This window comes from Protopterus annectens, chromosome 17.part0, assembly GCF_019279795.1.
Source record: "Protopterus annectens isolate FY-2018-M chromosome 17.part0, PAN1.0, whole genome shotgun sequence".
NCBI lineage: Eukaryota > Metazoa > Chordata > Ceratodontiformes > Protopteridae > Protopterus > Protopterus annectens.
The window spans coordinates 591764036-591790877 of record NC_056751.1 but is presented as its reverse complement, the minus strand read 5'-3'; the positions used below and the strand labels follow the sequence as shown (position 1 = coordinate 591790877).

The window sequence follows — 26842 nt, the reverse complement described above, 5'->3', positions numbered from 1 at the left end:
ATTTTGGTTGTCTGATCTTGTATTTTTGCTGCATTTACTATGTGCATTACTATTGTTTTTATAGTTTTAATATTTGTTACTTTGTAATAATGTGCTCATTTTTCTATACTATTGGGCTGAACCTGTAACTGGTCCACTGGATCTATGCTCTGCCTTGGTAAATAAATACAAATCAATTGGTCTACCAATAAATAAATAAGACTGGGTGAACATTTCATTTGGGTCAGGACTGGACTTCTTCAAAATAAATGAACTTTTATAATTATTTGTTGATAAAAATTATTTGCAAAATAAATAAAGAGTACTTTCAAAATTAAAATTATATATGTAAAACTTTTTATTTTATGTATTGTATACATGCTGCAACTGTATACAGATGGTACTCCAGTTTACTATTGTACCTTTAAAAGTTTGTTACCTCTTACTCTTGAAACTTTGTATCTTGCATCTATAAAGCAATGTTTTGCAGCCTAATGTTTTGTTTTGTACTATTCTAGGGTGAACCTGAAAATAGTTCATCTTGATCAGCATTTCTACCTAGTTAATAAAGTGAAATGAAATTATAAATAAAATAAATATTTATATAAAACAATGTGCATGTACTGTACTTTCATGTTGTAATATGAGTTCGGCTTGCTGACAGCGTACTCAAAGAACTGCAGTGTTCGTCTATATATATATATATATATATATATTTGTAAAATATTTACCTAACAGCTATGCAAGAGCAAAGTTTGTTAATGTCTAACAATTTATTTCTGTTTCCCCGGGCTGCATCTTAAAATGGTACATGTGGATCAGTGCTCTATCCCAGTTAGAAATGAACACATACACATATACATACATGCTTATTATTCATAAATGCCTAACTTGTGTTCTTTTATTAGCAAACCAACAAAAAACTATGTACGTTAAGCTTCTAGACCCCAGTTTCTGTATGTGGCAGATTCTGCACCCTGAAACTGGCTAGCAAAGTTTAAGAAAAAGGATGTCAGTCAATGCATCTGAGGGTGTGAAACCACGAGCCTATCAGCTTCCGAGTTTGGTCTGCAGGTTGCATTGATATATACTGCAACGAAAGGGTTAACACCATTAACAGCATAACGCTGTGTCGCTGAGTCCCCGGATGCTGATGTAGTGGGGGAAATATCCTCTAGCTTGCAGCGAGAGAGAGAAAGAGAGAGAGCGAGAGTGAGTGAGAATTAATAGAAAGGAGGGCATCAGCATCAGCACCAGAGACAGAGCGAATGAATCTCCCGGCTTAAGGTCTACGACGGCGATGATGATGATGAAGAAAAGGAGGAGGAGGATGCTGGTACCAGGAGCCTAGCAGCAAGGAGCATCTCCCCTTACCCCCACCCTAGATCTTTCCCTCCCCCTTTTAAAAATAATAATTATAAATAATACCAAGAGCAGCAGACTTAGAAAACGCCCGCTAATCAAGATATCTCGACTGGGACTAGTGCCGAGAGGTGGCCTTTTTTAAATAAATATTCTGTGCAGGAGAACTGAGAGAAGGAGGCTCAGCGGTGGCAGCAGCAGGCTGAGTCCAGGATGTCCAGTGCTAAGGAGGCAGGTGGAGCCCAGCCGACAGGGGTGCAGCACCATGCCCAGTACGTGGGGCCCTACAGGCTGGAGAAGACTCTGGGCAAAGGACAGACAGGTGAGCGAGGAGAGCACTGGATCAGCATCTGCAGCACGCTCAAGCCTGGTGCATGAGGCGTCCTTGCCGTGTTGTCCATGTTCTCATCTTTTTTCCCCCTTTATTTTATAAATGTTACATATAAATGTAAAGATGAGTGATGACGCTGCTCATGATGATCGAGGTGGGAGGGGGACACTGCAAAGCACAAGGTGATGGGGTGCACACGTACTGCAGCTCGGGCACTAATCGTTGCTGCTTTATCTGTTGCAACATTTGTTAAACCAAATTAAATGGTCTGATAGTGACATTGTGCTATTAGGATGGAAATTATAGTATCAGCTGTGGAATCAGGAAATCTGATTTTTTCATTCCCCATGGCGAGCTGCATCATTCCTTGCAGCAATGAACCCCTTTGGTTACATGGAGATATATGTGTAGTAATTATCTTCCCCACTGCTGCAGAGCGACAGACTGGTGCCAGTAACAAAAAATCCATACATCATGTTTTTTTTTTTCCTTCGCGCTAGGTCATCTGGATAAACGGAGCTGGTGTGGCTGGATGCTGTGCCTTGTTTATGAGCACTGATTCCCCTTGGTTAGCCCACGCTTGACATTGCCTCTTTTGTTCCATCGCTACAGTTTGGGATTACGGGGATCGCACTGGTTGGGGAGTGGGTAGCAACCTGCCCACATAAGCTGCTGTGCACCTCTCCGTTTCCCAGCATTGCAGCAGGAAAGGCACCCAGAGACCAGAGGGAGGGAGGGACAGAGATGGGAGCGCTGCATTAGGTTAGCGGCACACACGGATAATAATAGTCATGAAAAAAACTGAGATTGACGTTTTAAGTATTTTTCTTGTACCTGACGCATAGAACGCGTTTTTCTATATCTCACAGAACAAACAGCTAAGTGTTTGATTTGTAATTCTGGATTGCAAAAATGAATATTCTTGTAGATACTGTGCATTTCTTCATTTTTTGTAGACACTGGTCTTTTTTTGTTTGCGCTGAGTTTTTTTTTTTGAGGGCTGTTTGTTATTTTTCTTCAGTGCTGACAGATAAACCCTTGCAGATTTATGTAGTGGATGCAGTCAGTCCTGTGAGAGGATGGGAGGTGGTGGTGGTGGGGGGAGGCGCTCAGACAATGCAGTTATGGGACAGGCTCCATAGGGGGGGAGGGGTATTTCAGTCTTCATTGGCAGAATAAAATGTGCCAGACCAGCTGGCCTGCTTCACATTATGTTATTTGTAATGGGTCAGTGTTTGCATAGGTAAGAGTGGCAGGTTGCATATATTCATAAGTATATATGCTTATGGAGTTCTCGTTTTGTTGTATATTTAGAAATAATCCTGTTTGACTAATGATCAAGACGTTATGCCATCGGGTGTGCGTATACAAACATTTTTAGAAACAAATTAATACATTGAGATTTAGCATTTTAGCTGGGGGACTGCAAATGCAGTCAACTAAATAGGAATGTTTTGTTAAAGATACAGAAAAGTACAATCTGCAGTTATATGTAAATAGACATTCACTTTTTTTTCAAGTGTGGTGAAAACCGGAATTACATACAATGTGGAGTAATTTGTGTAGAAAGATTTTATTTTACAGAGTACTAAGTAGAAACCTGGCAGAACCTGTGCTCTGGTGTGATTGCAAGTGGCAGTTTATAATGGACTCTGCATGTAGGATAAAGCAGTAATAGGTCTCCAGCATGCAAGGCTGTACATCTCCCACTTTTGCTGCAAGTGTATGATGTACAGTTTTAATTCTAGCACTTTCAGTGCGTATTGTACATTAGAAGAAAATTAATTTGCCTGTTTCCCTTTGATCCACTTATGCCAACCCTTAACACATTTTGTGGAGATTCTGAAAAAAATGATAGCGATCTGAAGGAAAGATAAAAACATCATGACTTAGGCCACATATTAAGCTTGAGTAAGCATGTGGCCATGTTTGTGCATGTGTGTGTCTGAGAGAAAGGGAGTGGGGGATGTGACTGAACTTCGAATGCAGTAAATTAGACTGGTCAGTGCACTTCAAGGAGTGAGGTAATTTCTGGGCTGTTGTAAAGTCCTTGGAGAGTGGTACTTGAAGCCTTAATTTGTAATGAAATAGTACAGATGTTTGTCATATTTCTCCAGTAATGTAATTTGGATCATAGTAGAAGAAAATCAATAATTTTTGTTGTGTTATTTTAAATTTGGTTTTATTTTAATTGACTGGTCCATTTGGTACACTGTCTTCATCAGAGTAGTTTAAATTTGTCCTTTGAAATAATCTTGATTAGGATTAAATAGTATATTTAGGTCAGGCATTTGTACTGATGTGGGTATGAAAGAGGGTAGTGGGGTTATAACTAAATGGATAATTATTTTGTACTGGAGGACATTTCTGTCAACATTGTGTGCTGTCATAAGAGTACAGGACGAATGTGTTACAATAACAAGAGTACATTTTTGAATGCTGCCAACCATGTTGCCAGTATGCTGCAGGAATTAAGTGGGTATGTACTGAAGTCTCAGTCAAAATGCCTGTGCTACAAAGACTTGACTATAGACAATAACACTTCTGCTTGCTTATTTGTTAAATTAAATCGTTATTGTGAAACACTGTTTTAGTATGTCAATAATTCCACAGATATCTTAGGTACATCTTTGCCAGAACAAGTCCCATATCATCTCCACTGATGTGTGGTCCAAGGGGAGACACTGCAGTATGAGTGACTTCTGAATATGCAGAGACTTGCACTGTTTTGCATTTCCTTTGCTTGTGTTACTACCTCACATAAACCAGTTCATTTGGAGTAAAGTTTTGTTCAGTAGAATGGCTGAAGTCAGCGGAAGCTTCTCCTTTATTCTGGATGTTACTTGCTCCTTCAGAACTTATTCACCTTCATAGATGACTAACCATTGATAAGAGAAGCTACACAGTAGAGAGTTGATTGCCTTTACAGTTCCAGCAAAAGACATGCCTGCACTAATGAAGAATCCCCTCCCCCAAGAAAGGCCTTTATATTATTCACATAATTCACCAAAAGGGCATTATAACTTGTACTGTGCGAGGCCTGATGTGTCATAGTAACAAGTTTGACTATTCTTGAGTATATTTATAACCTGTTCAGTGACATGCCCCAAGTCTTCTGTTGACAATATCCTGACATTTTGAAGACAAACTTCTCACTTTCCTGGAAAAATCAGCAGCTTTTGGACAGATCTCATTTAGTAGCTGCAACGTTCCTTATGAGCTTATCTAGCCTAATTATTTGTTGAGGTTGTTGATTTTGTCCCATTCAGTAGGGAGACACGGTGCATTGCCAGATAGATAATGACTGTAGTATCAGTACTTTACCTCACAGAAGCTTGGTTGTGACTTATTGCATTGTTGTTATTTACTAATAATAATGTATGTGTAGAGTGGATGCTAAAGTGGGTAGTAGCAGTAAGGGCTGCAGACACTTCATATGCCAACATTCTTAGTGGTCTGTTTTTGTGTATTTTGTTAACTTGTGCTTTTTAAATTCCATTGGTACAGTAGTAGGGTAGATGTTAAGTAAGCCATACTGCAGTACACGAATGAACACAACTTAGTCAAAACTCATCCCTTAGGAAATATGTGGGACAGATGTCCGCTTATTTCTGTGTGACACTCTTAGGGTTGAAATTTAAGTTCTTCAGATAGTTTCTGGCATAGCTACTGAAAATAAGTTTATTAGCTCCACTCATAGACAAGTAATCCATCTCATACATCTAAAAGTTCATTCCTTGCTTACATTCAACTCTCCAGCCTTTACAGTTGGTGCATGATCAGATTCATTCTTATGTTAACCAGAAGTACTGCATCTTTGCTTATCTGTGGGTTCACAGAGTGCAATGTAATCAGTTCCACATTGCTGAATGTTGCATGGAAAACGAACTTGTGAATTCACTCTGCTCTTTTAATCATTGCTATCTTCCTTGATCTCACTGACCATCAGCCTGCCCTTGAGAGTCTCAGTGAACTTCAGTTCTAGCCAAAGGCTGGAATATCAAGGCTATGCTGCTTGCTTGGAAGGGAACAGCTAGCCAGTTGAGATGTATGTTTGTGCACTGCCACCATGTTTAAGCATGTTTAACAGTGGTCAGTACTGAGTTCTTTATGCATTATGCAATTCAACGTGTTCTCTGTGAAGAACATCTTCTTCTTCTTTCGGCTTTTCCCGGTTAGGGGTCGCCACAGCGGATCACCTGTCCGCTCATGATTGGCAGTGGAGTTTTATGGTGTCGAGCTGCCAGCCTGGTGCCCAACCTTCCTCGGAAGGCACACACATGCACACACTCATGCCTGGGGCCAGTTTAGAGTATCCAATCCACCTACAGCATGTCTTTGAGATGTGGAAGGAAACCGGAGCACCCGGAGGAAACCCATGCGACCACAGGGAGGACATGCAGACTCTGCACAGAAGGCACCCCAGCCGAGGATTGAACCGGAGAACCTCTTGCTGTGAGGCGGCAACACTAACCGCTGCACCACCGTGGCCGCCCTTCTCTGTGACGAACATGTACAGGATAATATGTTCTTCACAGAGAAGAACATATTATATAGGATAATATGTTCTTCTCTGTGAAGAACATATTATCCTATATTAGTCCACACAAGGAATTTACAGTCATCATAGTAATTTTTTTCATTTCTCCAGTGGTTTGAAAATTGACTCCCTTACAGAGGCTTTGCTGTTAATGTTGATGGACTACTGGTGCCTGGATCCTGGCAGGCCCTTCGCACTTTCTTCTCTGTTAGATAGCCAGACAAATGAGTTAGTTGGATCTCTCGAGTTTCCAGGCATGCATATGGATCAGGACTCTACCAGTCATAGTAGCATGCACTTTCAAACACCTTCTTGAATGTAAGCATATTTATACCTAATGACTAACCTCCTTCCTTACCTGTGTTTCAAATGCATGCTCAAGGCATGTAAATTTCAACATATGTTTTTTCTCATATGTGGACTCTTCTCTACACATGCTCAGAACTATGCAGAGTAAGAACCCTATTCCTTATGAGTTTGCTGATTTGTTGTCAGAACTCTTACGGAAATACTGAGGCAAATTGCTGACATCATTAGGCACGGAAATACTGAGGCAAATCGCTGACATCATTAGGCACGGAAATATTGAGGCAAATCGCTGACATCATTATGCAGGTCATCACTAGGTAACAGAGTAAGCATATCTCAACATTTGCTTTTTGGAAGACCAGCCATGATATTTTTTTCAGTATGCTTCCCCTGAAGTATTGTAGACAAACTTTGTGGTCCGTAGTGAATCATCTCCTTCAGGCATCCAGGACCAGTCATGTTTCTTCTTCCCCTAATGTATTCCTCTATCATGAGCCTGCCTGCTGAGTGAGTTCCACTTATATTGATCTTTTCAGCATTTAAAACTAATCTCAAGAATCAATTAAGGTAGAAGACCTTATGTGATTTTTTTATTCTAGTTTTTTGGATTAGTTTCCTGACTGATGCAGCTTTTGTTAGTTTTTCTTATCTAACCAAACCTGGTACTTTCCAGCTGATCATAGACTAGTATTTACATTTCTGCTACATTCCTTTGTCTTTCAGTAGTTTCTTGATCTGTCTTACCTGCATTGTAAGCTGTTTGCTCTTTACCTTCTTCTGCACATAATGCTTTTTATTTCCTGTGAGATCTCTACTTGCAATTCTCTTAGTTTCTTTATCTAGTTTTGTTGAAAATGTATCTTCTGGGCTCTGGGAGCCTACCTGCTTATTTTATTTAAATACATTGTTAGCCAAAACGACTTCTAAAATGGGGACTGCGCAATGCATTTGATGAATGGAGATTTCAGTAATGCACTGATATGTAAATTAGGCCGACTTGGACTAGGCCGTAAATGGCTAAGTTGACAAATTTTTCCCCATACTGGGGGTAGAAATGTGTAGCAGAAGGATGGTGGGCAATGCTGCATGGGACAGTACTAGGACTAGTTTGTTTAGGAGTTTTCTGGTGGCCTTAACTGTAATATATGAATGCAAAGTATGCTCGGGTTAGGATGTGTTAACTAATGGTGGGAAGATATTGCAGGAGGACTTGAACAAGCTAGATGAAAGTTCTTAAGAAGTTTTGCCTTGGGATTAAGGTGAAAAAAATGTAATGTGCTGCATTTTGGTATCGGGAAGGAATTTTTTTGTATATAGTAGTTTGAAGGGGCTGAGGTATCTCTTGAGGAAGCTATTGTGGAAGAGGATCTAAGTGTTCTCTTGGAGGTGAATTACTCAATTTGCTATGAATGTAATCAAGGCAAAGCAAAAAGGATTTGAGATGTATAGTTGGAGCATCAGGAAGGTTTATCATTGTAGAGGGCAGGCATTGGTTGAGTCTGACTTGGAACATTTTTTGTATTATGAAATATATGTGGCATGAAAAAAGACCTACATCTCTGAGACGTACACAGTGGAAGAAAGATAGGAAGGATAAGCAAACAATGATATGGAAATATAAAATTCTGCACTGGGTGAAGGAGAGTGAAGCTGCAGAGCTAGTACAAGGAATAGAGGGTGACAATGTAGCTGAAAGTTATGCACGCCTGTTAGTAATCTGTGACATCCTTTAAGACCCATAACACCTGTTACTTCTCTTTAACCACCTTTCAGTGATGCGTGCACAGCCATGTTCTTGAGAGATGAGGTGTATGTATGTTCATCACTATGGAGCCCCTGAAATGAAGTGAGGTCTCTGCTACTTCAAGGTTTCTCTTTCTCTCTTGCCTCTTTTCGCCATCTTCTATAGGCTTCTGTTGGTGACTGAATCATTGAAGAAGTGAGGATTGTGTTTACACCGAGTAAGTGGTTAGAATGCCTATGCCATTTTGCATTTACAGCATGCTCTGATTTGCAGCTCTTATGTCTTGTGTTACCCAGGCTGCGATCTTTGACTGTTTTTGACCAGACCCTTCCATGAGAGCGTACAGTGCTCACATCTTCCTTCTTTTCTTTTTTTCTTGCTACATTTTTGCAAGCAAGTGCTTGCTTTTTCCTAACCTGACTTGTTGTTACTGTGAATGGTTAGAGTCTAGAGTGGTGACCAGCTCACCTTAGATGAGGAAATAGGTTGTGAACATAAACACTTTTCTGCCTACCACCGACCATTTCTTCCAGCTAGCTGAGCCAGTCTTCCTTGCGATCTGCTTCGTGCATTTTGATCCTTTTGATCATTGGCCTCAACTTCCTCAGGGGACAAGGGTTGGGTAGACAAGTTTGTCTTTTGTCATTCTCTTACGAAACATGCAGCATTTTAGTCCTACCTCACTGCTTGACCCCTGAGGTGCAATCATTTTCACTTCTTAAGTCTTGGACCATACATGCCTCTGTGCACCTGAGATACACAGGGGATGTGCCCATCTTGTTTTAGAGTATATTGCTTGCCTTGCAATACCAACAGACAGTCCACTGAATCAGTAGGACAGCAGTAAGTCTCCAACTCCCCTCTTGGAGATGGAAGCTTGACAGTGCTACTCATCTCATGCAATACACACACACACACACACACACACACACACACACACACACACACACACACACACACACACACACACACACACACAATAAACTGTCTCTTTGTAGTGCAGACTGCTGTATGACCTCAGCCTGTTAGATACCTTGGTGAATGCCTTCTTCCCATGCATCATACTGGCAGAACAGAACCTGATGTTAATGGACTGTATGTTGAACTCTTAGGATGCTGTGCAGCGTGTGGCACATGCTCCATGGTGGGAATCTCGGGCCTACTGAGCTGTGCACTGTGGCCTGATTATGAGTAGGAAATTGGCAGCATCTCAGTCGCACTACCGCAGGTGGTGCCTTTGTATCTTATGCTAGAATGGGGTCTGTTGTAATTAATAATGCTACTTCTGTTACCTATGCTCTACTCTAGTTTCCACCTTTCTTACCCAGACTACTGTTGCTCTGTCCTGCAGATGCATGTGCCATGTAGCATGGAGAGATGAAAGATTTCCTTTGCATGTGACATAAACGGTGTGCTTTGACTGGCCATTTGATGCTGATTTCTTTGGACCTGCTCTGTGGGAGCAAGTGGTTAACTTATTAAATAATATTACAGCATATAAATGACTTTTAGAGACATTCAGAAAAAAAACTTTTGCTGTCTGCAGTGGGAAGACAACATAGCTATGAAGATTTTAGTGATTTAACAAATGGATTCACTTTTGGTATTTTTTGGAGATTTTAGTATCAAGGAGTAGGATGTCTGACTGAGACAGAGATTAAAAATCCATGAATTATAATTGAATTCACCCACAGACAACATGTGAACATTGTAAATTACTTGTATATTGTGTTTTCAATACACAGCATGTTTTAAAAGTCTTTTACAAGCTAGAGTAGACCTGTATTACAGTGATGGTAAATGTGTTGGGGCTTCATTTTGCAAACACTTATTGCCACATAAACTTGTACAGTAAATTGGTTGTCTGCATGCAGTTTGCTCATCTGCATTTATTTGAATATCTTTTGTGCAAATGTCATATTGAATGAAAATCTGATCAGTGTGTACATGACAGTAAAGGGAATATCATTTGATCAAATATCATTGCTTGTACAAGTCAGTGACTTTAAAGAGTTAGGTTTCATTTGGTATTAAGCTTAAGTTTTTGGTTTAGGTTACCTTTATGTTTGGCTTGGGTTTGAATTAGAATTAGGTTTAGGTGCCTGAACTCGTCAGAATAATATTGTCTAGTTGCCAACTTTCAGGATGTTGAGTCAAGTATTGTGCCATTTAGTCATCTCACTGGTTTTGTTTGTTTCATGAAAACATGACTATGCAGTGAAAGTGCAGCAGTATACCTGTCTCTGTCCTGCTTCCATTTGTAGAGAACTACACTCCCTGACTTGTGTTTTTACATATATATCTATGTATATATCTATTAATATATATATATATATATATATATATATATATATATATGTATCCATACATATATGTGTATATGCATGTGTATACACACACTTAAGTTTATACGTAAGTGTGTGTATACGCATGTATATACACACACTTACGTTTATACGTATGTATACACACACATACATACCCATATATATGAGTGAAATTTTGTAATGTCGACATCTTCTTTATTGATATGCTTTGGTCGACAAATGTTTGAAATCAACAATCCCCTGGTTAGGGGAATATGCCCTTATCCTGGGAATTGTGCAATCTTGGAGTTAGTATATATAATTAGCAAAGGGTGTGAGGGGTATGGGGGGCTTGCCCCCATACGAAAATGATGTCTGTTATTTTTCTGCTCTAACATTGATCCTTGGAACATGTGTAAAAGCATTTTGGTATTTAGAATGTCAGTATTCTGGACTTTTTACTTAAAGGAATAGATACACACACACACACACACACACACACACACACACACACACACACACACACACACACATTCTTACACTTACACACACACGTGTGCATGTGTGTGTGTGTGTGCGTGTGTGTGTGTGTGTGTGTGTGTGTGTGTATATATATATGTATATAATATATATGTTATATATATGTGTGTATACATATATATATTTATATATATGTATATGTATAAATATATGCATATATATATATAAATATATATATATGTATATATGTGTATATATATCTATATATATCTATATATATATATATATATATATATATATATATATATATATATATATATATATATGTGTGTGTGCGTTTTTTGTATAAAATGTGTAGTATGGATATTATATGTACTAATTTTGATTATTTAAGTTAAGAACATGCAAAAAAAAATTTGGAAAAATGAATCTTTTGTTCACTAACTCCGGGTAGTAAATACTATGTAGGAAAGTGTGTTTGGTGCACTCAGCTTTCTCACTGAAAAGGAAAAAACAGCCTAAAAGTACAAGTAAAATGGAATAGAGAGGCTAACCATAGAGCATGACCTGGAATTTTATTTTTTGGCATTTCATTGCTGTGCCACCACAAAGAACTGGAAAAGGGTCAATTGGGCAAAAATCGTGTCACCAAACTGACAGGTACTAAAATATATAGAGACACTGAAGGAACTGATTTCGTGGACTGTGAAAGATATCTGCACAAACCTTTGGCTAGAGCTGGATTAGCTTCTACTGTATTTGCAGTTTAACAATTTAAATGGACTTTTAATGTGGATATATTGGTAAGCATATTTGACTTGAACCTGATAGCAATGGTGAAACATTGTAGATCATATCAGTGGGCATGTTTTAAAGAATTTTTCCAAGTAAAATAAGTCAGTGGGTATTACAAAGTGACCCCAAGAACTGTGATAAGTAACATTAGTAGAGTGCTTATTAGTTAATGACGAAATCTTTAAAACTGAATAATCTGTTTTTAAAGTTAAAACTGCAGTACAAAATCTGCCACATTCTGTGAAACAACACAGAGCTAATAAAGAATTAGTTGTAAATGTGAGGGAGAGGTCACTTTGTTAAGCTTTGTTCTTGTTGCACTGAAGAGGATGCTAATGTGAGAAAATTAAAGTGCATACTTTAATTGAAGTTGCTCCTATGGAGCGGAGCGTGACAAGACTGCAGCTAGTTTAACCGACTGATTTCTGTCATTGTGTAGTAACTAAGCTAGTGAAATGTACTATATTTTTAGAATAATTTAGAAGGAAGAGAGGTTCAAGCTCTACCAGATCCTGGAACCATGATTTCTCTTGTTAAGTTTCCTCTGATGTGTAAGCATAAGATTTGCAACTACCAATAAATGGAGGTAATATATAGTCATGTTGATAGAAAAGAATATTCACTTACACACACACGTGCACACACACACACACATATTTATATATATATATATATATATATATATATATATATATATATATATATATATACATACAGTTGTAGGAAAACTGTTACATCCTAGAACTGTTTGTATTTCTGCATGTTTGAGTGAATGTTAGTCTCATGACATAATATCAGAAAAATGTTTTCTCCACTTTAAAGCACTACGGGAAATGTCGGAGGAGAGAGAATCCATAGACATGGAATAAGAAGGTGATTCACTTAATAGTTAAGAGTTAGAACAGCATTAATTTGATAAACCCATTCAGTATAATAATGGGTGGGGGCACCAAGGAAGTTACAGTCATCTAGAGATCCAGAATCAAAACTAGAAAGGGGTTAGTATAGAAGCTATAAAAGGGACCAGAATTTGGTTGTGGTTGGATAGTAAAAAGGATCCTTTCTGTTATAGATTAATAGATTCGTAGATTGCTACTAGGCTATTGACCTTGGGGGGGGGCTTTCTAAGCCTAGCCAAGTTTTTCCAAAAGAATAATGATATGTTGTATCTGAACAGGACATTGAAGTCCATTATTTATAAGCTACCTTTGTCCGTAAGGAACATGGTTGCTAGGCCTGGTGTAAACTTTCTCTTCCCCATTCAGTGGTCTAGGTCGCCCTTAAACTGGGTAATAGATAAAACATTCCCCAAAGACAGTGCCACAGAAATGTAAAACTAAAAGATGTCAGCACAGGAGCTGAAGATGAGGTAACAAAACACTGAAGTTAAAATCTGTATAAGACAGAAGTCAGCACAGAGACTTACAAGAAATAATAGCAGAGGAACTGATACCAACATAGATGAAGTTGGTCACCTAAGTGAGGACCATCAGATAAGAACTAAAAGTGAGCTAGACAGGAAATGCAGCATTTGAGCTTATGTTTGCTGGTGTTAAGCAGAAACTTCAAAAAAGGCAAACTGTTCACAGCAGGTTGGTTTATGTAAGACAAGAAATAAATACAGTTAATGATAAAATTAGTTTTGATGTGCCCTTTGTACAGGGAAAGCAATATAGCGAAGGAGAAGAAAATAGAGTGGTATCCATGTGCACTAAGATAGATGTTGAGCAACCTAAAAGAAAACAGAGCACTTTAGGGAAGTGCTTAGAGCAGAGAATGTAAAGAAAAAGGTGATTTTTTTTTGCTTAAAACTACCATTTGCAGGAGAAGATTTAGAAAAGGCTGCACTGCCAGTGTTTTGGAAGAAGAAGAAGCTATACCTTCCACCTTGAAGTAAATTACTAGAGAAAGTAACCCAGAGTTACTGGTTTTCCTGATAAGTAACATAAACTCTAAAATGAACAATTGGGGGATAATATTTTAAGTAGCGCAGTAGGGAAATAAAAGAAAACAAGTTTTTTTCATTATTTCTTACTCCTACTTTGAGTTTAAAGATAACCTCTTATACAGAGTTAGTAAAGAAAGGGAAGAACTTCTACATCAGTTACTAGTGCTAAAACATTATAAGACACTAGCAATGAAGTTAGCCCATAGTCACATGTTGGGAAGTCACCCGGAGATGGACAAAACTAAGGCAAGAGTAGTAGCCAGATTTTATTGGCCAGGCATAATGAAAGAGATAGAAAATATGTGTGTTTCTTGGATATAAAAGCCCCGTTATCCAAGCGCTATCCTGGAGGTACCATAAATGTATTGATATGGACGTTGTGAGGCCACTAATAAAATCTACTAATGGGTGTCAGTACATACTAGTCTTAATAAGCTATGCTCCAGAATCAGTGCCATTCCACAAATGTAATGTTAAGACTGTTGCCAGAGAGCTGGTAATTTTGTTTTCCAGAACTGGTAGTCATAAAGAGGTACTTACTAACCATAGCACCCCCTTGTGCCAGGTGTACTGCATCGGTTGTGTCAGTGCTTTAAAGTTAAACATGTGAAGAAATCAGTCTACCTTTTGCAGATTGATGGATTAGTAGAGCGGCTTAATCCAACTCTGATGTCTATGCTAAGGAGAGTTATTGATACATTTGGTAAAAATTGGGAACAGTAGTCACATTACTTACTGACTGCAGTCAGAGGGTTGTGACAAGATTCAACTCTGTTTTTTCCTCATTTGAAGTTTTGTACGACAGGCATTCAGAAGCTTGACATTGATAAGGAAATGTGAGAAGAATGAAAGCTACCATTTTAATGCTTATTTGTGTGTGTGTGTGTCTATATCACCCCATCGAATGGTGATAAGTTTGAACGCTCTTTGTTCGAACCAAAAAGTCCGAAAGCCCTAAACTGCAAAGTTACAGAACATCGATTTTTTTTCCCAGGGAAAAAAGTCAGTGGGCCGTCTTCGGGGCTTTGCTATTTCCTCCACTGTAGTGCAATCTCAGAGTTGGTATATTTAAGTAGTGGGGGGTTGAAGGCCCCAGTTTAGTTTGTTTTAAAGTTGTGATTTTTTTTTTTTCATGGAGCAGCGATTTGTTTCCCTGGGAAAAAAAAATCACTGTTCTGTAAGTTTGCTGTTTAGGGTTTTTGGACTTGTAGGTTCAAACAAAGGCTGTTCGAACTTATCACCATTCAGTGTTGTGATATAGACCCTGTGTGTGTGTGTGTGTGTGTGTGTGTGTGTGTGTGTGTGTGTGTGTGTGTGTGTCTGTGTGTGTGTGTATATGTGTGTGTGTATGTGTGTGTGTGTGTTGTAGGCTGTAGATTCATAGGGCTTTTGCAATACAGTGTGCACTTGTGGAGTCTACATATTTTCATAGCTCCCCCACAGGGAGTCCCCCCTGCAAAAAACACTGTTTTTGTGTAGTTTTGACAGATTGGAAGTTGGTGTAGTTTGTCAGTACATTGTCTTCCAAAACGTTTGTATTTGACTAAGTGAGACACATGCGCGCACGCGCGCACACACACACACACACACACACACACACACACACACACACACACACACACACACACACACACGTGCACGCACACACACAAACACACACCTATATATGCATGTGATTGTCTCTGATTAACAGGGCTTTTGTCTAGATACAGAAAGCCAGCAAATTATTAAATTTCAAATTGTGCACAAATATTTCCAGAAACTGAAAAACTGGAATGTATTGTGTAATCTGTGTACTAATAACAGATGCATATTACATATTAATGGAATTCCTTGCTGGGCAGGATATATTGAAGATATATTAAAGCAATGGTGTGAGAAACACGATGGTGGGAAGTTTGCTTGATAATAAACAATATATTATTTTCTTATTCTGAAAAGGCATAGCTGTCTTTTCTGTAAGATACTCTGCAGATTTGTTAAAGTTTTTTTTTAATTTTAATCCTCTGTGACTTTCTCAAAGATCACTGTGAGCTATGGTTGATTTGGAGTTCGGTTATAATGTTCTTAGTTGATTCTTAAATGCATGTCTGCACTTTATAAGTATACAGGGCATCGATTATCCCGGACAGCAAGTAACCATGAGACAGTTTTTGCTATTTATACTTTCAGTGCGTTGAGATGTATCTTGTGACATGGTGGAGAAAACAGACAACAAACTGGTGTAAGAAGTCCAAAATGTATCAAAACAGAACAGAGTAATAATGTAATAATCAGTTTAGCTTGGCATTCGTGCTGTTGATTGCAGTACCAAAGTAGTACTAAAGCAGGAAAATACAATCTTCTTTTGAAAATAATTTCAGACCAGTTATAAAGCAGGCATGCCATTAAATGGAGTAATAAGTCAAATGCTAATGTCTTTAAAAAAGAATTTCAGACCAGATATAGTTTTAGACTTTGCATATAATGCAGGTTATTTTTCTTCATTTGTTTGCTTGTTTATGTATTTATTTATTTTCTTTTCCATGACTGGGTTGTGGAAGTAACTATATTACATTTTTAGGAGTTGAAGGGTGCCACGCTCAACATGAGTTACACAAAACTGTCAGCATAATGTACAGGAAAAGAGAACAAGGCCCTCCATGTACATTCTCCAGAAAACAGAATAGCAGCTTAGATCTTCTGAAATGGAATTCTATGGAACTAGTATGTTACTGTTGATTAGTCATCTAATTAGCATGTCAGATTTTTTAGTACTAGCAAAATATAGTTATCACAAAAGTATATGCATAATGCAGCAGCCAAAGCAAGTTATGCTTAACTGCTTATTATGGGATCGACAGCAATGCTGTAACAAAAATTATTAAAAAAAATAAAAAACCTGCACTCCACAGATCTCATATACCCCATTATATTTTATCCGCCTACTAATATGCCTTAAAATAACAACTTAAAATCAAAATGTCTCATGATTAAAGCCACAAAAAGAACTTGAACAATGTACCATGTCTTCATCGGCACATAAAACAGAAAGATGAAATGCAGTATGTTAGAAAGAGTTCTCCTCTGATGTATTTCAGTGCAAAAGAGACTCTAATGCACACAATGTTGCCACTCAAGAGTTATTTAATGAAAAGGTAATGCATGTTTTTAAAATAATGCTTTCGTACGATAGTAGTCATTGCCCAACACACGGTCATTCACCTGTCATAATAATATTTAGCTACTCTGGGCATGAGTTAGCCAGATCCATCCACTGGTTGCCAGTACTTACTGATTCAACAGTTTAAACTGTCTTGGTATTAACAAGGATGAACACGCAGGAGAATGTCACGTGTGTTAAAAATTATGCACACCTTAGCTTAAAATATAAATATGTTAGTGAGCCATTGTCCAGCACATCTAAAGGAAATGGATTACTGAAGCCCTGAGTGGAGTTACAGGAAAATGAGGTATGTTTGACCTATCTAGGCATACTAGATGGCAATTTGAACTTTTTAAAGGAGTGCCTCATGGAATGTTGCTTTGTTTAGATGGCAATTTGAACTTTTTAAAGGAGTGCCTCTTGGAATGTTGCTTTATTTTAAAAGTGTGACAGATGGTTGTGAATCCATTGTAGGTAGTAGGAGTGATGTTCAAAGTACTGGTTTCAGAAATGCACTTTAGTATTTTTTCCACATCATGATGAAAAGATTAAAAAAGTTTCCTGCTCTGTCTTTTGGCTTCAACACCACAAATTATAGGTTAGTGCTGACCAAACTATGATGGGGGATATTTTATTCCTTTCTTTTGATGGCCAGACTAAGGAAGGGAGTGAGCATACATAAACTGTGACAATTTTTAGATTCCTTTGAATGTGGGCACATGGCTGTCTTATATTAAGAAATATTTTTCACCATGTTATTGAGTGGTTCTGCTGAATCGTACAGAAGGACAAAGACGTTTCAGAAATGGAATTAAGTAATGCAAAGCCTTTGTTTCCAAAAATATTGCTTTGTTGCTGTTTCTTTTACTAAACGTTGTAGCACACCAGTGGGCTATTTGGGGTTACAGTAGTGAATGCAATGTGTATGTACCATGATGGCAACAGGAAAGCTGATTGATGGACAAGTGTGCAAATACACGTGTTTGAAATAAAGTTTCAAGTAATGTAGTACAAAGATGAAATCACTTTCCCCCAATGGAGCAGTGATCTCTGAGTTCATTGTAGCATTTGAGGGGCTTCATGAGTGAATCCCCTTGCAAAGGGTGTGAGGAAAGATTTGCCAGGCACAGAAAACATTATTTTAAAAGATCCTGTTAAGCTTCTATTTTGGATTTTTTTTACACAAAAAATGGCATTTGCAGAACTATTGTTCCCAGTGGCATTTTAGACCAGCCACTGCTGCATCCCATACTAGATGAGTTTGAGCTTTTCAATATGTCCATTGAATGTGACTGGCATACCTTGACGTTTTATAGTACTTTCAGTACTAATTTTGCTACAGTGTACTTTATTTTACCCCCTTTATTCTATGGTAGATTTTGGGTCCAAAACATTAATTACTGAGAGTAGGTAATTTTGCATGACCCATGCAAGTGTTGTTTGTATTGCTCGTTAGAAATACTTTTTTTTTTCAAAAGGGCACACTTTTATTCTTGAATCATTTGGATTGTAAAAAGAATATAAGTGGATCAAAATAAAGTATTGTTGTAATACAATTTAAAACAATTACTACTCAGTACCTCAAAGTACTAGAGGAAGTACAGTAGTGTTAAAATTGTATTACCATTACATTTTGTGTGCAAGGCTTGCTGGAGTACAAAACCACAAGCATTTGAATTGTCAAGAAATAATGCTTGAAACCCAGAGGGCCAGAAAAGTTAACTTTAACCATATTTTGCTGGGGGCAAGCTCTGCACATCCCCTGAACCTATATAAACAATGTCAATGGTTTCACCAACTTGAAGAATAGAGAAATCTCTCCAAAGAAGATATTCATTGCTGGAGCACACTTAGAAATCACAGCAGTAATGATTTCATAGCCAAAACCATAATTAACGTTATGTTCTTTGGTGTCTTTTGCTTTGGTCAACTGCAGTTTGAGGAATTTTGTATAGACTACCTGTATAGGAGCCATATGGTTCATAGCATAAGAAGTAAATGTATATGAAAATAGCAATCGTGAATGGGAACTCAGTTATTGCTAATGCAGGATTTAAATGCCCCTCATACTCTAAGCCTAAACAGTTACCATGAAAAACGCAATTGAAAGAGTTTACTGAAACATTACTCTGCGTTATTTCCAGGCAGGTATAATAAAGTCAATACGAAATGGACTTAACTGTGAGAAACAAAAAAGTGAAGGTGAAGTTTAATGTTCAGAAATAGAATGTAACATGACACAAATGGAGAGAAAGAGTAAAACTGGTAATGGGTATGTACACAGTCGATACGTATTAGCTTTTGGGGAAGGGCAGTAGTTGGTGTAATAGAAGGTATGCTAGGATAGTCAGTACAAAGCAATCTATACTACTGTTATAAAGGCAGCCAGTGTGGCAACAGTGAATCGTGTTTTTCTTAATCTTGCCTGTGCCTAGTTCCACACTGCTTCCCTTATTTTCTCCCAATGTCATCGTATTAAGTGTGGTTTGAATAATAAGTTTGGCTGTGTTGTCCTTTGGACTCAGCTTTTGCTTCTTGTTTTTAATCCAGTTTTTATTTTGCGTGTTTTCTAAATTTTACATAATACAGAAAAACATCAGGTGAACCATTATAGTTTGGCAGTAAAATGTCACTTTACTGAAGCGTCTTCTATGTGGAGACATGCATGAATGGGCATACCTTCGTTGAAGGTTGTGCGTCAGGGCTGGCAACTTGGTATGTAAAAATCTACTGCCAATCATTAGCGGACCGGAGTTCCGCTGTGGCGACCCCTAACAGGGAAAAAGCCGAAAGATACAACAACTGATGAGAAGTATAGTCGGGTTTAATTGAGTTGACTATTGCTAGCACCCGTCATGATTTATTTATTTATTTATTTATTTGACACTTGTTGACCAGGAAAGTCCACTGGGTCAGGAACTAATTTTCAGTGTAGGCCTGAAGAGAAAAGCTCCAACAATATAAGATATACATATACATAATGAAATATTAAAACAATTATGAACAATGCAGACAACACAAACAGATTTTAAACAATGCAAGTTACGTAGCATAAGAACAAGGCGTAGAATACCATTGAAAACAAGGCACAATGTATCAAGATTAGCAGTTGATTTATGTTACAGAAACACACATATATGTATACACAGACACAGAATAGTTTTGTGAAACAATGTAGTGTGGATCAGAATGCATAGTAAATGTAGGAGATAGGCAAAAGACGAAGTAATGCAACAGTAAAGTGGAAAAAGAGAAGTAGTGGGATGCTAGAGCAGTTACGAATTGGCATGTAGGGTGAAGTAAAGGTGAATGGTATGAACTGGAGATGGAATGGGAAAAGCTGAATAGATAGGGTTGATGGAAAGCTGAGAGAGAAAGAGATAATGTATATAATCTGGTAAAGAGGTAGTTAAAGAAGACAGAAAGAAAGAAAAGAAATAGGGGATTAAATGGGAGAGGGGAGTGGGAAGGGAGAAAAAGGAAAAAGAAGACGTTTTAGATCATTTGTGAAGGTCTGTAGTTTTGGATGCAAGAACAGAGCTGAGTATTTTTTAATGATAGTTTAAATGCTTTTAATGAGTCTAGGTGGGTGATATCTGGGTGTAGGGCATTCCATAACCTGGCAATGGCAATGTCTGAGAGGCTAGCAGTAGATATTCTGTCCAGCTCTTTTGTTTGTAGGTGGTTAAGAGCACTTTATTAGTGGATCGTAGGTTACGGGATGGGTGTATGGTTGTAGGATGTGTTGTAGGGCAGGCCAGTTGCCTGGTTTGTAAATTATTTTGTGGGCAAGAGTTAGTTGGGTGGAATGAAAGCAGTGTGGGAATTTTAGCCAGTTTAATTCCTTAAGGGCGTGGCAGTGGTGCATTCGGTAAGGTGTATCAGTTGCAAATTTAGCTATTTTATGGCATACTTGGAGTTTGTTTTTACGATAGTGGTGGAGGTTGGTGAAGATGGGGCCCCATATAAGAGGGATGGGAGCAGGAAGCTGTTGGCAAGTGCCTTTTTGGTGGGCTTGTCCTTGTGAAGTTTATGTCTCTAAAGTTTGCCAAGTTTAAAATGTGTTTTTTTAATTGTATTGAGTATGTGTTGCTCGAAGATAAGTTTATTGCAGATAGTAATGCCTAGTAGTTTGGCGTTAGTTATTATTGCAATTTCTGTATTGTTTTGTGAATATATCTTGAAGTCTTGTAAGACTGGTTTCGATGAGAATAGCAATAGTTTGGATTTCTTGGGATTAAGTAGAAGTTGTGCTTCACTTAACCAGGATGTAAAGGCGTCTTGTGTTTTGCTTAGAAGATTACTGGATGAGTGTACTTTGAAGGGAGACTGTATGTAGATTGTTTATGAAAACATTAAAAAGCAGAGACCCAAGAATAGATCCTTGAGGGACTCCTGTTAACTAGATATTCAGATAGGCGACCTTGCCATCTAACACATTGCTTTCTGTCAGCTAGGTAATTGGAGAACCATTTAAGTGTGTGTTGTAAGTATCCCACTAATGATAGTTGTAGTAATTTAGGATGTGATACTGTGTCAAAAGCCTTAGATAGGTCTAATAGGATTACTGAAGTCAGTAGCCCAGTATCTAAGGCTTTGTTCACACTGTCTGTGAATGAGAGTAGAGCAGTGGTAGTACTATGTGCTGGATGAAAGCCATGTTGTGTAGATGCAAGGAGGTTGTTTTTAGTGAGATATTTTAATAGTTTGTGAATACATTTCTGTAGTACTTTGGATAGAGGAGAGAGGATAGAGATGGGGCTATAGTTAGTTCATTGGTTTTACCACCTTTATGCAATGGAGTTATGATGGATTTTTTTCAAAAGTTTGGGAATATCAGATTATGAGAGGGATCTGTTAATGAGGATGCTAACAGGGTAGGTTATTGCATTTGCAGCAAGTTTTAGATATTCTGAAGAAAGGTTATCGGCAAATGGGGAGCAGGGTTTTAGTTTTTTAAGAAGCTTGTGCACTAGTGAGGTAGGTACTGAATGCAGAGAGAAAATTAAGGTTGTGGTGCTGTTTCTTGAGGGTCCTGTGTAGGGAGAGTTGTTTGTATAGAGGTCTGCCTGAGGTGAATCTACAGGGCTTGGATTGTCTCAGAGGCTGTTGTGGGTATTGGGTGATGAGTGTTTTATGAGACAAGCATTCCTTAATCTTCATATCCCCCTACCTCTACTTCTTCAACAACCTTCTCCTTTTTCCTTTCAAACTTATATCCATCTATGACTACTCCTCCCCAGTCCCAAGCAAGCCTACTCCTATCTACTATCTATCTCTCAAACCAGATACAAAGCACTCCAAACACCTCTATTCCCAGATCTGTCACCTCATCACCATCCTTCTCGCTGGGGACATCCACCCTAACCCCAGTCCCTCTTCACCACATAACCCTGACATACCCCTACTCAACCCCCCTCAACCAGAAAACCCCTCCTTTTCACAACAATAAATGCTCAGAGTTTATGTAATAATATCCCTAACTTCCATGTATGGCTTCTCCATAATCAACCAGACATCCTGAATATCTCAGAAACCCAAGCTAAAATCCCATATCAAAGACTCTGTAATTATCTCTTCCAACTACCACATCATTAGAACAGACAGGACCCCTAAGAAAGATGGTGGAGTGGCACTCCTCTACTCTTCCTCACTTTCAGTTACCCCTACAATAAACCCATTCCCCAGTTTGCCAGTGCTGAACTAACCCTGGCCCTACTTCAGCTGAACAAACACATGTGCATAGCTGCTCTCTACATACCTCCTGGAGACAATATCCCTGTTCTAGAGGATATCCTCTCCTGGTTCTCCTCTAACATTACCAATGAAACCATAATTCTTGGTGATGTTAATTTTAACTGGACCTCCATCCAATCTCCCACAAGTTCCCTAAACCTCAACCTTTATAACTTCTCACAGCTAATCAACTCTATTACAAGGCCCTCCAAGGACTACTCCACCGGTAGCACCCTTGACTGGATTCTAGTCTCTCACCCTCAATACACCACTGATAGCGTTACCTTACCTGAGTCTCTTAGCGACCACTTTCCCTCTTTCACTCATCGTCTCCCCTCCACCTTACAACTATCTCATACTTACATATCTACATGCTTCCTAAAGAACTTTAGCCCTGAAATATTCTCTAACTCTCTAAAACACATAAACTGGAACCCACTCAAAACACTGCCATTAGACAATGCTGTCACCCACTTCAATACAACATTCTTAAACCTATTAAATACTCTTGCCCCCCCCCCCCCAAAACCAAAAGAATAAAAGTAACTCTGCCCCATGGTTAACCAAAGGTGCCACAACCTTGATGCAGCTACGAGACAAAGCCTGGAAACACTACCAGAAATATAAACCCCCCTCCTCCCTAAATGACTTTAAAGTACTTCATAACAAAGTCAAAATAATTATCATATCCAACCGCAAGTCCTATTTCTCTATACTCCAAAACAACTGCAGGACAAACCCCCAAAAATTCTGGAATGGTATCACCACCCTCCTCAATCCTAGCAAAAAAGCCAGTCCATGTCCTAATCCAAATGCCTGTGACTTGGCCGTAGCCACTGAATTTAATTCCTTTTTTATCGAGACAATAGCCAAACTAACAACATCCCTCACTAACAATGCTCCACCTTCGCCCTCTCCTATCCCTTCCTCTACCAACACAACCAGCTCTCTTAGGTTCATAGGTTCATAGGTAGGTACTAGGCTATCGGCCAAAGGGCCTAAGTAAGCCTAGCCAACAAGGTTCCCTGGCTTATGCCACCCAAGAAAGTTAATTTCCTGTGCCCCTGTCGAGCAGAGCCACAGAAGTGATCCCTGGGGTGTATTTTCTATTTCCCATCCATTCATCAAGATTTTTCTTGAAGAGTGCTAATGAGGATCTTTGCTTGACATAGATGGGTAGCTTGTTCCTGAGTACAGGAAGTCTCTGGGACAGGAATCTATCCCTCCAGCATGTCCTGTTTATTGTGGTGACAAGGTTTAGGTCCCTAGAGCATGTAGCTTGGAGGGATTGGCATTTCTTCAGGTGTAGCATGTCCAACAGCTCTGGGTTTAACATAGCTTTATATGTTAGGCAGAGATCTCCTCGGAGTAGGCGATATACTAGAGTAAAGCTGGAGTTTTGTGAGACGGTCCATGTAGGGCATCTGTTTGAGGCTAGTAATCGTCTTTTTGAGGTACTTCTGTGGCCGTTCCAGCTGCTGCAGATGTCTTGTGAGGTACATTCCAAAAGGGGCATTGTACTCTATAATGGGTCTAATGAGTGCCGAGTAGAGGGGAACAATGACCTCTTTTTTCCTGGATGAGAACCCTTTTGTGATGAGGTGTGCCACATAGAAGGATTTCCTGACTACTGTGATGATGTGATTATCAAAGGAGAGACTACTGTCTACCTGGGTCCCAAAGTCTCTTATCACACATTCGGGGTTAAGTAGACTTCCGTTTATGTGGTAGTTCATGGGTACAGAGTTTTTATTAAAGGGGATGACAATGCACTTTTTGGCATTGAGCTTGAGGCCATGCCTCTTACACCAGACATCTGTCTGAGTGAGGCCCTTCTGTAGGATGTCCACATCATTTGGGGACTCCACTATGGCTCCTAGTTTGCAGTCATCCGCGAACTTCGTTAGCCAGAGGCCTTCTGTGTTAGCCTGTATTTCAGAGAGGTAGATACCAAACAGGAGAGTTCCCAGGACTGAACCCTGTAGTACTCAACTTGTCACTGGTTTGAAGTCAGATTTGGAGTCTGCAACTTTTACAGTGTGGGTTCTGTCAGTGAGCCAGTTGGCAACCCATCTTGTGACGTAGAGATTTATACCTAGTTTAGTGAGTTTATCTATAATTCTAGAATGGGGGATGGTGTCGAAAGCCTTGGCAAGGTTAAGATAGGCTGCGTGAACCACCTTACCCTCGTCTATGGCTTTGGTGACTGCCTCAAAGAAGTCAATCAGGTTCAGAAGGCATGATCTGCCTTTCACAAACCCGAACTGGGTGGGGTCCAGAGTTTGGAGGTTACCAATGTCTTTGTTTATAAGTTCCATGATGATACGTTCCATGGCCTTGCAGACCAGACTCGTCAGGCTAATAGGGCGATAGTCCCCAGGATCAGTGTTGGCTCCTCCTTTGTGGAGTGGGATAACTGTTGCTGTGTGCCATTTAGTGGGCACAAAGCCTGACGTGAGACTATGATTGAACATGGTGCTTAGGTGGGGAGCCAGTTCCTCCTCCCTTCACTATCAAACCCATATCTACATCTACCATAAAAAAACTCCAACTCCTTATGAACTTGAAACCTTGCTCTAATGTCCCTTATGACCTTCCGTCCTACTTTCTAAAAACAGTTGCCAAAGTCATTGCTTTCCCTGCCTCCATTCTAATAAACCAATCAGTCCAAGAAAGCTATGTTCCCCAACTCTGGAAAAAGGCCTTTATCACACCACTTCACAAAGGGGGCAACAATAACAATATTTCCAACTTTTGTCCAATTGCCATCTTATCCCCATCTCAAAAAATACTAGAAAAATGCATCAACCTACAACTTTTACCCTACCTCATAGAAAACCACCTGCTTACACCCACACAGCATCCTTCTGGACGTATCCAAGGCCTTCAGCACCATCTCTCATAACCTTTTTCTATCTAAATTTTCCAATCTTAATCTATCCATCTCTTCTACCAATTGGTTCTGTAGTTACCTCTGTGATAGACAACAGGCTGTCAAATGAAAAAAAAAAACACTTCCTCCTTTCTTACCACCCATACAGGTGTACCCCAGGGCTCCATATTAGGCCCCTTACTGTTCAACATCTTTATAAATGACTTCCATCTGTCTATCCCCAAGGCTAATCTTATCCAAAACGCAGATGACTCTACAATCATCTGTTCTGCCTCCGCCATCTCCTCTCTCTTAAAACTAACCCAAGAAGACTTTTCTGCCACTGAGCGCTGGATGTCAGATAACCACTTAGCACTCGATACATCAAAAACTAAACTTGTGATATTCACTCCCTCTAAAAATACCATTATTAACAAAAACTCTTTTATTATTACCAGCCAAAGCAACTCCTCTCTCGAGTTAGTATCCCATACCAAACTCAGGTGTCCTCATCAATGAACACTTTAAGTTTGGTATCCACCTACAAATGAATACCAAAAAAAACTCACCAGAAACTTGGTATGCTTTACTGCCACTCTCACTACTTCACCCCCTCCACTAGGTCTGTCCTCTCAACTACATACCTCATTCATATCCTCCTATATGGTGCCCCTCTACTCACTAACCCACAAGCTTCACTAAAGACTAAACTCTCTTCCTGTTATAATAAAATCTTCAAGTTTGCCACTGGTTACAAATCCTCTACCCACCACTGTAATGGCCTTCTCAAACTAAATTGGCTAGAGTTCCCCAATTGGATTACCTACATCCAACTCACTCACGCCCACAAACTTACCTTCTGTCCATCTCTGTGCCCCTCTCTAGCCTATTCATTCAAAATGCACCTACCCAATAGACTCTTGAGATCAAATAACCAAAATCTGATTGAACTACACAAGCCTGCACGCCTACCAGGCAAACAACTACTATCCTTTTCTCTAGCACGGCTTTGGAACTCCCTGCCACTTGTCATCCGCACCACTCCTAACCACGCTACCTTTAAAACCTCGCTTCATTCCCATCTCATATCCCTATGGGAATGTTCCTGCTCTCACCCTGCATAACTACCTTCTAAGCTACCTTTGACCCCCCCCTTTCTTCCCACCCCCTTTGACTCCTCTTACACCACTTATTCTTCTATTCTCTCTTTTCTTACTTGATAGCTAATCTCGTCCTAATCCCCGTATACTCTGCTATAACTTGTATATGATACCTATGCAAATCTCCTTCACCTC

At 39.2% G+C, this 26842-nt stretch overlaps 1 protein-coding gene across 9 annotated transcripts in view; it reads left to right on the top strand.

The window, feature by feature from the left end:
- Positions 1-1128: 1128 nt before the first annotated feature.
- BRSK1 (BR serine/threonine kinase 1) overlaps positions 1129-26842 on the top strand; it is a 1260562-nt gene continuing 1234848 nt past the window's right edge. For all 9 annotated transcript variants that reach the window (XM_044059120.1, XM_044059119.1, XM_044059121.1 and 6 more), the window contains exon 1: positions 1129-1663. In XM_044059120.1, the coding sequence (XP_043915055.1) occupies positions 1555-1663 (109 nt within the window). In that variant the 5' untranslated portion in view covers positions 1129-1554. The remainder of the gene's footprint in view (positions 1664-26842) is intronic.